Source organism: Lynx rufus, unplaced genomic scaffold (genome assembly GCF_022079265.1).
Source record: "Lynx rufus isolate CCGP_SWC_20201006 ecotype Redwood Valley unplaced genomic scaffold, mLynRuf1.p SCAF_14, whole genome shotgun sequence".
Lineage (NCBI taxonomy): Eukaryota > Metazoa > Chordata > Mammalia > Carnivora > Felidae > Lynx > Lynx rufus.
The window spans coordinates 44,684,783-44,700,701 of NW_025814828.1; the positions used below are offsets into that span (position 1 = coordinate 44,684,783).

General features: G+C 40.6%; 1 protein-coding gene and 1 non-coding gene across 3 annotated transcripts; one reads left to right on the forward strand and one right to left on the reverse strand.

The window, feature by feature from the left end:
* The first annotated feature begins 275 nt into the window (after positions 1-275).
* On the forward strand, positions 276-4,689 carry PBDC1 (polysaccharide biosynthesis domain containing 1). Of its 2 annotated transcripts, XM_047075688.1 has the most exons (6): positions 276-367; positions 452-517; positions 1,795-1,854; positions 2,365-2,505; positions 3,724-3,835; positions 4,145-4,689. In XM_047075688.1, the coding sequence occupies exons 1-6, from the start codon at positions 338-340 to the stop codon at positions 4,393-4,395; spliced, it is 660 nt and encodes a 219-aa protein (XP_046931644.1). In that variant the 5' UTR covers positions 276-337; the 3' UTR covers positions 4,396-4,689. The 2 variants fall into 2 exon arrangements, with proteins under 2 accessions (XP_046931644.1, XP_046931645.1); XM_047075689.1 differs by lacking the exon at positions 276-367 and having other exon boundaries at positions 451-517; positions 1,744-1,854.
* Positions 4,690-8,457: 3,768 nt separating this feature from the next.
* Positions 8,458-8,530, reverse strand: TRNAK-CUU (transfer RNA lysine (anticodon CUU)). Its single transcript has one exon. It is a non-coding gene; the product is annotated as a tRNA-Lys (tRNA).
* Positions 8,531-15,919: the final 7,389 nt, after the last annotated feature.

Here is a 15,919-nt window from a genome sequence, read left to right on the forward strand (position 1 = left end):
ATCCACATCTCTGCTGGTCACTCAGCGCGTTGGGCACGTGAAAGCTTTAACTCAGGCTTTTCGCTTGATCACCAGTGATATTAATGAGCATTCAGCTACCTGAGACCACCTCAAGCATCACTGACTGTGCAACAAAGCCACACCCTTTTGAGCCCCGGCAGCACATCGGAGGCGGGGCCAGTGACTCCGCCTCCACCCTCCTCCAGGCGAGGGAGATTGCATGCAGGCACAGCCGGAAGAGAGCCAGTCTGGCCCGGCCCTCCTTTTCCAACCAACTGCAGAAAGAGCACACATATAGTCATTTCCGGGAAACGGGTGCTTGCGCTGTGTGTGCAACATGGAGGCGACTGGTGTGACTGCTGAGCCGGTGAGACGCTGCTCTGGGGTGGGTGGGGAATTCGAGCCGGGTCGAGCATTGAACATGACTCCTCTCTTCTTTTTCCCTTCCCAGGTTTCCGGGGAACTGGTGTCTGTGGCACATGGTCTTTCTCTCCCAGCTGAGTCTTATGGCAACGATGTGAGTATGACTCACCCCCAGCTTCCACTCACCCAACTACCCTGGGATGTCTGCAGGGCCTAACAGAAAATTGTAACCCCCTGAGCTGATATCTTCTGTGAACCCTCTCCTTGCCGGCCAGAGACCACACTTTTTTATTAATTCTAATCTTTTTGATCCACAAACCCATGCCAAATGCCAATGGAAATTGTTCCCAAACTTTGCTGCAATAGTACCACCTGAGAAGCTTTTATATGTTCTGTTGTCCAGGTCGCAATATATACCAATTAAATGAAAATATTTGGGAGGGGGATAAGATTGTGGAATCACTAATTTTTAAAGGTTCCTGAGTGATAACCTTATTCAGTAAAATGGCACTGACTTATGGTGTGTCTGGTTTAGATTCTTAAAGAGAAAGCACATGATATTTTTGAGATACAAGACATCTGGACATGACAATATAGTAACACTCAAATAAAAATATCATTGATGTATACTAGATTAGGATATAAGATCTAAAGGAGTTTAGCCCAAGAAGAAACCCCTTAGAACTGAGACAGTAGAGGTCTTAAGACTTCACTGAGAAAGTGAATCTCTAGCTGGATCCTCAAAGTATAGATGGATAAAGTACATGGGTTGGCAGTTGGGAAAAGGACCTGGTGGAAGGTGTGGAGGCAAAAATGCAAGTGGATTTTCTGGGTTCAGTGAAACAGATCCATCTAGCTGGAATGGGAGATTTTAATGGAACAGGTGGTGGGTACTTTGTAAGGCTTATTTATAACCTAGCTGGCTTCACAATACGGATTCATTTTTAAGTGTTATAGGATGGGGAATTGGCTATCTGATAAGCACAAATGATGATTATAACATGCTACACTATTAAAAGTGAAGAATATTTCACTTCCATTATCTTACTTTGTACTCCCAACAACTCAGTATTGTATGTGAGTATATTATTTCAGTCAGTTTTACAGTGATTTAACTCAGTCCTGAGAAGGCAATTTATCTACCACTATATGTAGTCTCCTATGCTTTCACTACCTGCTGGGAAAAGAGCCAGTGGCTTTTGCTGTTGATTAGACTGTGTAGGTAGCTTCTTTTGGTAGGTAGTTTCCTTCATAAGGACAAAAGTTTTATACTGTCCAGACCCATTAGTTCAGTTTTTATCCTTTGACAGTAACACCACATTTGGTAGTGTTATTGAGCATTAACTAGACCTCTACAGACATCCTTAATTTGTTCTCTAGTAGCAGGATTTGGAGATTCTGACCTGGCATTCATTCTTCACTCCTTTGCAGCCTGATATTGAGATGGCTTGGGCCATGAAAGCAATGCAGCATGCTGAAGTCTACTACAAGGTGAGTTGTCTGTCTTCATTATTAAGCAGAATTAAACATGTAATTGTAGTGTATGGTTCTTTGCTAATGACTGTGCTCAGCAAGTTAAGCAGTTGTATTTTGGAGATAATTTTTATTACTGTAAGATCTTACTCACAGAAAACAGGGGGGTGGAAGTGAATTTTGTTTTGACAATGAGGACTTGTATTTCTTTGCCCAGTTTTCTGCTGCTAACTGGCAAAATAATTCTTAGTCCATAGTAAGCAGTTAATAAATGTTTGATGACTGAATGAACAATTCATAGAGGGCAATATTCAGGCAGTACTAGGACCGAAAATGTTTAAATGGTGTAAAGGACTGTAGTAGATCATGGCCCTTGAAAACTATGTCATGATTTCAACTGGGACCTAGTCTGTCTGTACTTCCTAATAAAGTCTTCTGCCCTTAGAACCATAAGGATTTTCTGGGGAAGGAGGAAAGAAGTGTAGCAAATTAGAGATTAGCATCTGTGTGTTGTCTTATGTCTGGCAGCTCATTTCATCAGTTGACCCACAGTTCCTGAAACTCACCAAAGTGGATGACCAAATCTATTCTGAGTTTCGAAAAAATTTTGAGAAACTCAGGATAGATGTGTTGGACCCAGAAGAGCTCAAATCAGAATCAGCTAAAGAGGTAAGATTTCTCTCTCTTAAATATTACCTATAATCTGACCAACAATTATTGATTGTAAATACATTTTTATACATTTAAACTTTTTTCTGTCTGTTTTAAGGAAATATGTAAAGAACCAGGGCTTTTATGTAGTTATAATCAACTAATAAGTAAGTTATGAAACAAAATAAACATTTTCCTGGTTTATGAGTTTTTCATGTTCACTGGATCTCTTTTCTTTCTTTCTTTCTTTCTTTCTTTCTTTCTTTCTTTCTTTCTTTCACATTTAATCCCTTTCTACCCAGCCTTTTCAGGGGGGGAGAAACAAATTTACTTATGTTAGTAGTTTAGCCAGAAGGCTTGGATGGACGATTGGCAAATAGGGTACAGAGAGGTGTTGAATTACATGGATTTAAGTTCACATTATTGTGGGCCATGGGTAATTGGAAAACTTAGGTTTCACATTACTTACCTGATTATCTTATACTTTGACAGTGTGCTAAAACTATTATAGTGGGGAAAATATTTCCCTGAGGGTAGGTCCTTGTCTTATGAAAAATGTAAACATTTAACACTTAGCGGGTTGTTACTGATCTTTGGAAAATTGCCTCTAGTGAATGGACTTCTTTTTTAAAATTTAACTTTGTGACTTTGTGCCACATTCCTGCCACCTTGGTCTCATTTGTGCTTCAGTGGAGATGAATAGCTATTTTGGGCTGAGTTAACAATAACTTAAAAACAAAACAATATGTTTAAGAAATCAAATTTTAGGGGTGCCTGGGTGGCTCAGTGGGTTAAGCATCTGTCTTCGGCACAGGTCATGATCTTACAGTTCATGAATTCGGATTCATGAACTTGAGCCCTGTGGCGGACTTTGTGCTGACAGCTTGGCACCTGGAGCCTGCTTCAGATTCTGTGTCTCCCTCTCTCTCTGCCCCTCCCCCACTTGTGCTCTGTCTCTCTCAAAACAAAATTTTAAAAAATTAAATCAAATTTTAATTCTGTAGTTAAGGATTTAAATATTTTTGTCAAGTTAAAATATCGTTCATGTTGGGAAATACCAGTCTAAAGACAATAGTTAGCACAGAAACTCAATGCTAGTGAAACTAGAAATCAGCTCAGTCATAGTCTCTTTCCCTATGGCTATTTTCCTTACTGAGCAAGTGGAATCCCTTTCCCTGGCCTGACTTCACCAGCCTCCTGCATTTGTCATCTAGGGCATCTTTTTTGCCTTTATAGAAGTGGAGGCCATTTTGCTTGAAGTTTGACGGAATTGTAGAAGACTTCAACTATGGTACTTTGCTGCGACTGGATTGTTCTCAGGGCTACACTGAGGAAAACACCATCTTTGGTGAGATTCTTGCCTCTATAATTGTTTCTGTATAAAGAAAGTGAGGGATCTGGTTTTACCAAAGAATTAATGATATGAATAGTTTGGGGATCATTTTATTTAAAGATCATGTTACTGTTTGTTGAGTGACTGAGATAAGATAGTTGAGTATTTTCTGCCTCATTTAACAAGATTAGAATGACACATCTCTCAAGTTTATGACTGTTCTGGAATACTTTGAATGTTAGTTCAGCTTTTTTGGTAGATTTCCAGTAGGTTTAGAGAAGTAACTGTGACTATGACCAATAATCAATTCTATTCACCTTTCAGCCCCCAGGATACAATTTTTTGCCATTGAAATTGCTCGGAACCGGGAAGGCTATAACAAAGCAGTTTACATCAGTGTTCATGACAAAGAAGTAGAGAAAGAAGGCAACCATGGAAGAGAGAAAGCTGACAGTGGAAGAGCAGAAGAGAAAGGAGCCAAAAGAGAAGGAGAAAAAGTGAAAACCAACAAAGGAGAAGAAAAAGAGAAAGAAGCCAACAAAGAAATCAACAAGAGTAGTGAAACAGCTATGTAAGCTAGACAAGGAATAGCCCCCTAGAAGCTGTGACTCAACTAAGTCTATAGATACCATGATACTGGCCGCACAGACTCCTGTGGTTAAATATATGTCATTGTGCAATTGAAAGACACGCAGAAGGACATCTTTCTAGCCTAATAATCAAGAGCTACTTTGGTTGTTCTCTTGTATGAACTGGCTTAAAGACTATAAGTGGGGTCTTAGTTGATTGTTGCTTGGTATAGTATTTCTTGGTTCTCACCACTGGTCAAGTAAGAAATTTTATAAATAAATTTCTTTTGGTTCTTATGACTATATCTGTGATTGACTTTTAAAAGATATTTCAAATTATTTGACACTTCAGATTTTTTTCAAGTATATAACCTCTTTATCATGTCATATAAAATGATTTATGCCTGTTTTTAAATGCTTATCATTGTTTCCTATAGTGAATGTTTCTCAAACCTGTTAAGTTGTGTATGACTTTTTTTAAAGTTTATTTATTTTGAGAGAGAGAGAGAGAGAGACAGAGTGCTCCCTTACATGAGTGGGGGAGGGGCAGAGAGAGAGAGAGAGAAAGAGAACCCCAAGCAGGCTCCACTGTCAGCGTGGAGCCTAGTACGGGGCTTAATCACATGAACCATAAGATTATGACCTGAGCAGAAATCAAGAGCTAGACTCTTAACCTACTGAGCCACTCAGGTGCCCTGTATATGGTTTGGGGATTAGAAGTTCGTATATAAGAGTTGACTCTTGGTATTTGAGTAAGTATAGCTTTCTTATTTTCTTTGATATATCTCACAAAATATTTGATAAATATTCTATGGTGATAAGAGCAGGGGCCTGAGCCTAACAGACTAGTGAATGTGGCCCAGTTCACATTAGAAGAGGACTGGACCGGGGCGCCTGGGTGGCGCAGTCGATTAAGCGTCCGACTTCAGCCAGGTCACGATCTTGCGGTGCGTGAGTTCGAGCCCCGCATCAGGCTCTGGGCTGATGGCTCAGAGCCTGGAGCCTGTTTCCCATTCTGTGTCTCCCTCTCTCTCTGCCCCTCCCCCGTTCATGCTCTGTCTCTCTCTCTCCCAAAAATAAATAAACGTTGAAAAAAAAAATTAAAAAAAAAAAAAAAAGAAGAGGACTGGACCTGCTTCAGTACCTGCTTCTCTTCTGGTACCCAAGTTGTTACCTGAAAGCTAGCTCAAAATAATAATTAATATAAAGCCTGGTAGAGTGACTTCCCTTTTATAATGCTAAGAACAATAACATACATTTATACACTATATATAAATGTAAAAATGAACATTTTTAAATATTTTGTCAGACTCAAAAAATAGACCAGTTGATTTTATATAGATTGGGAAGGGGGTTTCTTCTCATCTAATGACTTTTAAGAGTGCATGTTTCAGTTATCTTTATATATGTATAAAGTTTGTGCATGTCCCCATAGACCTACTGACCTTGATGCCAAAACTATTTAGAGGAAGCCACAATGTTTACAGTACAAACAGTAAATAAATACTTTTAAAACTAACCACAGCATGATCATTGAAGAAAGGATTTATCAGAGCAAAGAAGTGGGGAAAATGAGGCTTTTTCCCCCAGTGGACATAGAAGAAAAATAAAAGTTAAACTTAATTGATAAATTATTTTCAACGTTTTTATTTATTTTTGGGACAGAGAGAGACAGAGCATGAACGGGGGAGGGGCAGAGAGAGAGGGAGACACAGAATGGGAAACAGGCTCCAGGCTCTGAGCCATCAGCCCAGAGCCTGACGCGGGGCTCGAACTCGCGGACCGCGAGATCGTGACCTGGCTGAAGTCGGACGCTTAACCGACTGCGCCACCCAGGCGCCCCAATAAATTATTTTCTAGGCAAGAGCTGAACTAGAGATACATACAGCTAGTAGCAACAGTTGTGCATGAAGCACATAGGTTTCTCTATGAATTCTCTTTAGCCAATTCTTAAAAATATTTAAAACATCTGTTTAGACTTCATTTTATGAGAAATATGTTTTTAAATGGGTAGGAGAGTGTTAAATACTTCATACTAGACAGACTTTTTGAAATTAAGAACTTCTTTGCTATATTGACTTTCTCTAGTTCATTCATTCTTAAATATCCACAAACATATGTCCACACACATTGCCTGAGGGACTGGGGAAGAATAAAGATTGTTGGCTGCATACAATCCTGCCTATGGTGGTCTTTTCCAGGTTGCTCATCAGTCCAAGGACTAGGACATACAAACTGGGAAAAGGGAGGGGCATACGAACATGGAACACTTCAGCAGGACTGTAAGGTCAGGAATCCAAGGCAGCATCCAAGTTCAAAGGGGAAAGAGTGGGTAGAATTACGATGGTCCCAAGATTTCCACCCATGGCATACATGCCCTGTGTGATTCCCTTCGGTTGGTGTGGGCAAGCCTTGTGAATATGTGGGGATTTCATTACTGCATTTAATTTACCATTTAATTTCGATTTAAAAGGGAGATTTTCCTGGGTGGGCCTAATCAGGTGAGCCCTTAAGATAAGCAGCATCTGTTCACCTGTTGGCCTTAAGCTAAAAGCTGTGTTGTGAGTCAAGGGGGCCATGTAGCAAGGGCCTGAGGGTAGCCACTTGGAGCTGAGAATGCTCCCAGGCTGAGAGCAAGAAAATGGGAATTTCATTCTAGTTAGAAGAAACTGAATTCTACCAACAACCAGTGAACTTGGAAGAGGACCTTAAGTCTCAGATTGCAGTCCTGGCTGACACCAGACTGATACCCTGTGAGACCCTTAGCAGAGGACCCAGTTAAGCTGTACCCACAGGACTGTATGATAATAATGGGTGTTGTGTTAAGCTACTAATTATGTGGTACTTTGTTACAGAGCAGTAGAAAACTGCCCCAGACTCTGGTACTGGAAGTGGAGTGCTGCAGTATCAGGTACCTATAATGTGGGAGTGGTTTTGTAATCAAGCAGTGGGAAAAGGCTAGAAGAATTTTGAGGAGCCTGATAAAGCCTTAAAATTGCCTTAAACAGGCTGTCACTAGTAATATGGACTTTAAGGATGCCTTGGATGAGGGCTCAAAAGGAAGTAAGGAACATGCTATTGGAAGCTAGAAGAAGGGGAATCCTATTAGTAGGTGATAGCCTTGTGATAGAGGTCAGGATGTTTGGGATTTGAGCCTTTGTTCTGAATTATTTGGAATATGATATGAAGCCAGGCTTGACATAGTGTTTAAACATCTATGATTTATTCAGAATGTGGTACCATTCCAGTTGTTTATGTCCATGACATCTTTTGGAGGCAGGGAAAGGGCACAAAGTAATTTTGGCATTTACAAAAGAGAAATCACAGTCATTTTAAAGTTTTAGGCCACTAAATTTGTGGTAATTTGTTACAACAGCAATAGGAAATGAATAAAGAGGGCGTACTGAGACCACTTCAAAAGTAGAAACATTCACTGCACTCTCATTATTCATTTCAAAACTATAGTTTAAACAAAGATGTTGTACCAGATGATTGGAGACATAGAACCGTACCGAAGGCAAGCTTCAATGATTCTAAACCATTTTGAATTTATTTTTTGAAGGAGTTCTTGTAGCTGAGTCTGTGCATCAAGGGCCATTAGTATAATTGGGAGTTCCCTGTATTTGTTTATAGGTAACAATACAGTGCTTAGTAATGAGTAGGTTTCATTTGAAGCTTACATATATATTAATAAAACTCAACAGTAACTTAATCAATTGTTTAGACCTTAGACAAAATATTTTTTCTGGAGAGGTGTATTTTATCACTGACATTGTTTAAAATTGACAGAGCATGGTGATAATTCAAGCAGACCGGGTTTTTGTTGGTTTTATTACTGTTTTTAAAATTTTCTACAAATAATACAACCTTCTTTGCTTACTCACAATATGGATGATTTTCACTACCCTACATTAGTACACCACAATTACTCTCATATATTTTTTTATTCAGATAAATAGTCAATATCTTAATTGATCATTCAAAATTAAAGCATGTGGTGTATATATGTTCTGTGAATGGCCATTTTTCCATGCCTACATGTTTCTTTTTTTTTTTAAGTAAGCTCCACACCCAGCATGGGGCTTGAACTCATGACCCCAAGATCAAGAGTCATGTGCTCTACCAACTGAGCCAGCCAGGTACCCCTCCATGTCTGTATGTTTCTATCTCTAAAATTATAGAAGCATTACAGATATCAACATGATGTTGGTCTCCTGAACTGCACTACTTTCACATGATGACCACTTATATGTCTGGCTAGCTTTTATTTTTTTCTACTCTACTCAGGATTTGTCTGATTTTTTCAATATAAATTGCATTTTTTTTTTTTTTTATGAAGTTTATTGACAAATTGGTTTCCATACAACACCCAGTGCTCATCCCAAAAGGTGCCCTCCTCACTACCCATCACCCACCCGCCCCTCCCTCCCACCCCCCATCAATCCTCAGTTTGTTCTCAGTTTTTAACAGTCTCTTATGCTTTGGCTCTCTCCCACTCTAACGTCTTTTTTTTTTTTTCTCCCTTCCCCTCCCCCATGGGTTCCTGTTGAGTTTCTCAGGATCCACATAAGAGTGAAACCATATGGTATCTGTCTTTCTCTGTATGGCTTATTTCACTTAGCATCACACTCTCCAGTTCCATCCACGTTGCTACAAAAGGCCATATTTCATTTTTTCTCATTGCCACGTAGTATTCCATTGTGTATATAAACCACAATTTCTTTATCCATTCATCAGTTGATGGACATTTAGGCTCTTTCCATAATTTGGCTATTGTTGAGAGTGCTGCTATGAACATTGGGGTACAAGTGCCCCTATGCATCAGTACTCCTGTATCCCTTGGGTAGATTCCTAGCAGTGCTATTGCTGGGTCATAGGGTAGGTCTATTTTTAATTTTCTGAGGAACCTCCACACTGTTTTCCAGAGCGGCTGCACCAATTTGCATTCCCACCAACAGTGCAAGAGGGTTCCCGTTTCTCCACATCCTCTCCAGCATCTATAGTCTCCTGATTTGTTCATTTTGGCCACTCTGACTGGCGTGAGGTGATACCTGAGTGTGGTTTTGATTTGTATTTCCCTGATAAGGAGCGACGCTGAACATCTTTTCATGTGCCTGTTGGCCATCTGGATGTCTTCTTTAGAGAAGTGTCTATTCATGTTTTCTGCCCATTTCTTCACTGGGTTATTTGTTTTTCGGGTGTGGAGTTTGGTGAGCTCTTTATAGATTTTAGATACTAGCCCTTTGTCCGATATGTCATTTGCAAATATCTTTTCCCATTCCGTTGGTTGTCTTTTAGTTTTGTTGGTTGTTTCCTTTGCTGTGCAGAAGCTTTTTATCTTCAAAAGGTCCCAGTAATTCACTTTTGCTTTTAATTCCCTTGCCTTTGGGGATGTGTCGAGTAAGAGATTGCTACGGCTGAGGTCAGAGAGGTCTTTTCCTGCTTTCTCCTCTAAGGTTCTGATGGTTTCCTGTCTCACATTTAGGTCCTTTATCCATTTTGAGTTTATTTTTGTGAATGGTGTGAGAAAGTGGTCTAGTTTCAACCTTCTGCATGTTGCTGTCCAGTTCTCCCAGCACCATTTGTTAAAGAGGCTGTCTTTTTTCCATTGGATGTTCTTTCCTGCTTTGTCAAAGATGAGTTGGCCATATGTTTGTGGGTCTAGTTCTGGGGTTTCTATTCTATTCCATTGGTCTGTGTGTCTGTTTTTGTGCCAATACCATGCTGTCTTGATGATGACAGCTTTGTAGTAGAGGCTGAAGTCTGGGATTGTGATGCCTCCTGCTTTGGTCTTCTTCTTCAAAATTCCTTTGGCTATTCGGGGCCTTTTGTGGTTCCATATGAATTTTAGGATTGCTTGTTCTAGTTTCGAGAAGAATGCTGGTGCAATTTTGATTGGGATTGCATTGAATGTGTAGATAGCTTTGGGTAGTATTGACATTTTGACAATATTTATTTTTCCAATCCATGAGCAGGGAATGTCTTTCCATTTCTTTAAATCTTCTTCAATTACCTTCATAAGCTTTCTATAGTTTTCAGCATACAGATCCTTTACATCTTTGGTTAGATTTATTCCTAGGTATTTTATGCTTTTTGGTGCAATTGTGAATGGGATCAGTTTCTTTATTTGTCTTTCTGTTGCTTCATTGTTAGTGTATAAGAATGCAACTGATTTTTGTACATTGATTTTGTATCCTGCAACTTTGCTGAATTCATGTATCAGTTCTAGCAGACTTTTGGTGGAGTCTATCGGATTTTCCATGTATAATATCATGTCATCTGCAAAAAGCGAAAGCTTGACTTCATCTTTGCCAATTTTGATGCCTTTGATTTCCTTTTGTTGTCTGATTGCTGATGCTAGAACTTCCAGCACTATGTTAAATAACAACGGTGAGAGTGGGCATCCCTGTCGTGTTCCTGATCTCAGGGAAAAAGCTCTCAGTTTTTCCCCGTTGAGGATGATGTTAGCTGTGGGCTTTTCATAAATGGCTTTTATGATCTTTAAGTATGTTCCTTCTATCCCGACTTTCTCAAGGGTTTTTATTAAGAAAGGGTGCTGGATTTTATCAAAGGCCTTTTCTGCATCGATTGACAGGATCATATGGTTCTTCTCTTTTTTTTTGTTAATGTGATGTATCACGTTGATTGATTTGCGAATGTTGAACCAGCCCTGCATCCCAGGAATGAATCCCACTTGATCATGGTGAATAATTCTTTTTATATGCTGTTGAATTCGATTTGCTAGTATCTTATTGAGAATTTTGGCATCCATATTCATCAGGGATATTGGCCTGTAGTTCTCTTTTTTTACTGGGTCTCTGTCTGGTTTAGGAATCAAAGTAATACTGGCTTCATAGAATGAGTCTGGAAGTTTTCCTTCCCTTTCTATTTCTTGGAATAGCTTGAGAAGGATAGGTATGATCTCTGCTTTAAACGTCTGGTAGAACTCCCCTGGGAAGCCATCTGGTCCTGGACTCTTATTTGTTGGGAGATTTTTGATAACCGATTCAATTTCTTCGCTGGTTATGGGTCTGTTCAAGCTTTCTATTTCCTCCTGATTGAGTTTTGGAAGAGTGTGGGTGTTCAGGAATTTGTCCATTTCTTCCAGGTTGTCCAATTTGTTGGCATATAATTTTTCATAGTATTCCCTGATAATTGTTTGTATCTCTGAGGGATTGGTTGTAATAATTCCATTTTCATTCATGATTTTATCTATTTGGGTCATCTCCCTTTTCTTTTTGAGAAGCCTGGCTAGAGGTTTGTCAATTTTGTTTATTTTTTCAAAAAACCAACTCTTGGTTTCATTGATCTGCTCTACAGTTTTTTTAGATTCTATATTGTTTATTTCTGCTCTGATCTTTATTATTTCTCTTCTTCTGCTGGGTTTAGGCTGCCTTTGCTGTTCTGCTTCTATTTCCTTTAGGTGTGCTGTTAGATTTTGTATTTGGGATTTTTCTTGTTTCTTGAGATAGGCCTGGATTGCGATGTATTTTCCTCTCAGGACTGCCTTCGCTGCGTCCCAAAGCGTTTGGATTGTTGTATTTTCATTTTCGTTTGTTTCCATATATTTTTTGATTTCTTCTCTAATTGCCTGGTTGACCCACTCATTCGTGAGTAGGGTGTTCTTTAACCTCCATGCTTTTGGAGGTTTTCCAGACTTTTTCCTGTGGTTGACTTCAAGCTTCATAGCATTGTGGTCTGAAAGTATGCATGGTATAATTTCAATTCTTGTAAACTTATGAAGGGCTGATTTGTGACCCAGTATATGATCTATCTTGGAGAATGTTCCATGTGCACTCGAGAAGAAAGTATATTCTGTTGCTTTGGGATGCAGAGTTCTAAATATATCTGTCAAGTCCATCTGATCCAGTGTCTCATTCAGGGCCCTTGTTTCTTTATTGACCGTGTGTCTAGATGATCTATCCATTTCTGTAAGTGGGGTGTTAAAGTCCCCAGCAATGACCACATTCTTATCAATAAGGTTGCTTCTGTTTATGATTAATTGTTTTATATATTTGGGGGCTCCGGTATTCGGCGCATAGACATTTAGAATTGTTAGCTCTTCCTGATGGATAGACCCTGCAACTATTATATAATGTCCTTCTTCATCTCTTGTTACAGCCTTTAATTTAAAGTCTAGTTTGTCTGATATAAGTATGGCTACTCCAGCTTTCTTCTGGCTTCCAGTAGCATGATAAATAGTTCTCCATCCCCTCACTCTGAATCTAAAGGTGTCCTCAGGTCTAAAATGAGTCTCTTGTAGACAGCAAATAGATGGGTCTTGTTTTTTTATCCATTCTGATACCCTATGTCTTTTGGTTGGCGCATTTAATCCATTTACATTCAGTGTTATTATAGAAAGATACGGGTTTAGAGTCATTGTGATGTCTGTATGTTTTATGCTTGTAGTGATGTCTCTGGTACTTTGTCTCACAGGGTCCCCCTTAGGATCTCTTGTAGGGCTGGTTTAGTGGTGACAAATTCCTTCAGTTTTTGTTTGTTTGGGAAGACCTTTATCTCTCCTTCTATTCTAAATGACAGACTTGCTGGATAAAGGATTCTTGGCTGCATATTTTTGCTGTCTAGCACCCTGAAAATCTCGTGCCAATTCTTTCTGGCCTGCCAAGTTTCAAAAGAGAGATCAGTCACGAGTCTTATAGGTCTCCCTTTATATGTGAGGGCACGTTTACCCCTTGCTGCTTTCAGAATTTTCTCTTTATCCTTGTATTTTGCCAGTTTCACTATGATATGTCGTGCAGAAGATCGATTCAAGTTACGTCTGAAGGGAGTTCTCTGTGCCTCTTGGATTTCAATGCCTTTTTCCTTCCCCAGTTCAGGGAAGTTCTCAGCTATGATTTCTTCAAGTACCCCTTCAGCACCTTTCCCTCTCTCTTCCTCCTCTGGGATACCAATTATGCGTAAATTATTTCTTTTTAGTGTATCACTTAGTTCTCTAATTTTCCCCTCATACTCCTGGATTTTTTTATCTCTCTTTTTCTCAGCTTCCTCTTTTTCCATAACTTTATCTTCTAGTTCACCTATTCTCTCCTCTGCCTCTTCCATCCGAGCTGTGGTGGTTTGCATTTTGTTTTCCATTTCCTTTAAAGCGTTTTTCAGCTCCTCGTGCCTGTTCATTAGTCCCCTGATGTCTGTAGCAAGAGATTCTCTGCTGTCCTGTATGCTGTTTTCCAGCCCAGCGATTAATTTTATGACTATTATTCTAAATTCACTTTCTGTTATATTATTTAGATCCTTTTTGATCAGCTCATTAGCTGTTGTTATGTCCTGGAGATTCTTCTGGGGGGAATTCTTCCGCTTGGTCATTTTGGATAGTCCCTGGTGTGGTGAGGGCCTGCAGGGCACTTCCCCTGTGCTGTGGTGTATAACTGGAGTTGGTGGGCGGGGCCGCAGTCCGACCTGATGTCTGCCCCCAGCCCACCGCTGGGGCCACAGTCAGACTGGTGTGTGCCTTCTCTTCCCCTCTCCTAGGGGCGGGATTCACTGTGGGGTGGCGTGGCCCGTCTGGGCTACTTGCACACTGCCAGGCTTGTGATGCTGGGGATCTGGCGTATTAGCTGGGGTGGGAAGGCAAGGTGCACGGCGGCAGGGGGGGGCAGGCTTAGCTCGCTTCTCCTTAGGTGATCCACTTCAGGAGGGGCCCTGTGCAGCCGGAGGGAGTCAGATCGCTGCCGGAGGTTTGGCTCCGCAGAAGCACAGAGTTGGGTGTTCGCGCGGAGCGAGCAATTTCCCTGGCCGGAGCCGGTTCCCTTTGGGATTTTGGCTGGGGGATGGGCGGGGGAGATGGCGCTGGAGAGTGCCTTTGTTCCCCGCCAAACTGAGCTCTGTCGTCCGGGGGCTCCGCAGCTCACCCTCCCTTTGTCCTCCAGCCTTCCCGCTTTCTGAGCAGAGCTGTTAACTTATGACCTCCCAGACGCTAAGTCGCGCTTGCTGTCGGAACACAGTCCGTCAGGCCCCTCCGCTTTTGTAAGCCGGACTCGGGGGCTCTGCTTGGCCGGCGAGCCGCCCCTCCGCCCCGGCTCCCTCCCGCCAGTCCGTGGAGCGCGCACCGCCTCGCCGCCCTTCCTACCCTCTTCCGTGGGCCTCTCGTCTGCACTTGGGACCGGTGACTCTGTTCTGCTAATCCTCTGGCGGTTTTCTGGGTTATTTAGGCAGGTGTAGGTGGAATCTAAGTGATCAGCAGGACGCGCGGTGAGCCCAGCGTCCTCCTACGCCGCCATCTTCCTCGACTTCTCCAAATTGCATTTTCTTTAAGTCAGAATGTTTTCATTTTATAAGAATTGATACTGAATTGTGGTGCCTGGCTGGTTCAGTCAACAGAGCATTCAGCTCTTGATCTCAGGGTTGTGAGTTCAATCCCCATGTTGGGTGTAAAGCTTACTTTAAAAAATTGAGATTGGGGTGACTAGATTTTTAAAAAAGTAAATGATATAATGATATAATGATATAATGCTCATGAAGTGTTTATCACAGTGCTTTTTGTCACAGTGCCCTAGAATGTTATAATTGACCACAAAATTTGGACCAAGATAATGAGCTTTCAGAATTTGTGCTCTTGATCACTCAGACTTACTACCTCTCAGGTAGATATTATTTAGTCAAAATAATATTTTATCAAATAATTTTGACTTTACTTATTCTCCAAGATATTTGTGGTTGTTTTGGGAGGCTAAAGTTGTGTCCTCAAAATGGATTCAGATTTTACTTCTGGTGTTCATACTTTTTAAAAACCTTTTAATTTAAATTCCAATTAGTTAATATACAGTGTAATACTAGCTTCAGGTTTACAATTTAGTGATTCAACATTTGCATACAATACCCAGTGCTCATCACAACAAGTGCACTCCTTAATTCTCATCACCTATTTAACCCAACCCCTACCACTCTGGTAACCATCAATGTGTTCACTATAGTTAAGACTCTGTTTCTTGGTTTGCCTCTCCCTTCCCCTCCCCCATAATCATTTATTTTGTTTCTTAAATTCCACATGAGTGAAATCATATGATATTTGTCTTTTACTGACTGACTTATTTTGCTTAGCATAATACTCTCTACCTCCATCCACATCATTGCAAATGGCAATAATTTGTGCTTATCTATGATTAATATTCCATTGTATGTATCTCTATATATTTACCATATATTTTTTATTCATTCATCAGTCAAGGGACACTTGGGCTATATCCATAAAGTTTGCTATTGTAGAAATTGTTGCTATAATTATTGGGGTGCATGCATTGGTATCTTTGTATTCTTTGGGTAAATACCTAGTAGTGCAATTGCTGTATAGTAGGGTAGTTCTATCTTCAACTTTTTAATGTTTATTTATTTTTGAAAGAGAGCAAGAGAGTGTGAACCAGGATGGGGAGGCAAAGAGAGAGGGAGACACAGAATCTGAAGCAGGCTCCAGGTTCTGAGCCTGATGTGGAGCCCGAACTCACAAACCAGGAGATCATGACCTGAGCCAAAGTCAGATGCTCAATGAACTGAGCCACCCGGGTGCCCCTGTCTG

Bases quoted from the DNA above. Each gene is read 5' to 3' on its own strand.
- PBDC1 (XM_047075688.1), top strand. From the start codon at position 338: ATGGAGGCGACTGGTGTGACTGCTGAGCCG. The intron at 518-1,794 runs GTGAGTATGACT...ACTCCTTTGCAG, and splicing joins CTGAGTCTTATGGCAACGAT to CCTGATATTGAGATGGCTTG. The intron at 3,836-4,144 runs GTGAGATTCTTG...TTCACCTTTCAG, and splicing joins TGAGGAAAACACCATCTTTG to CCCCCAGGATACAATTTTTT.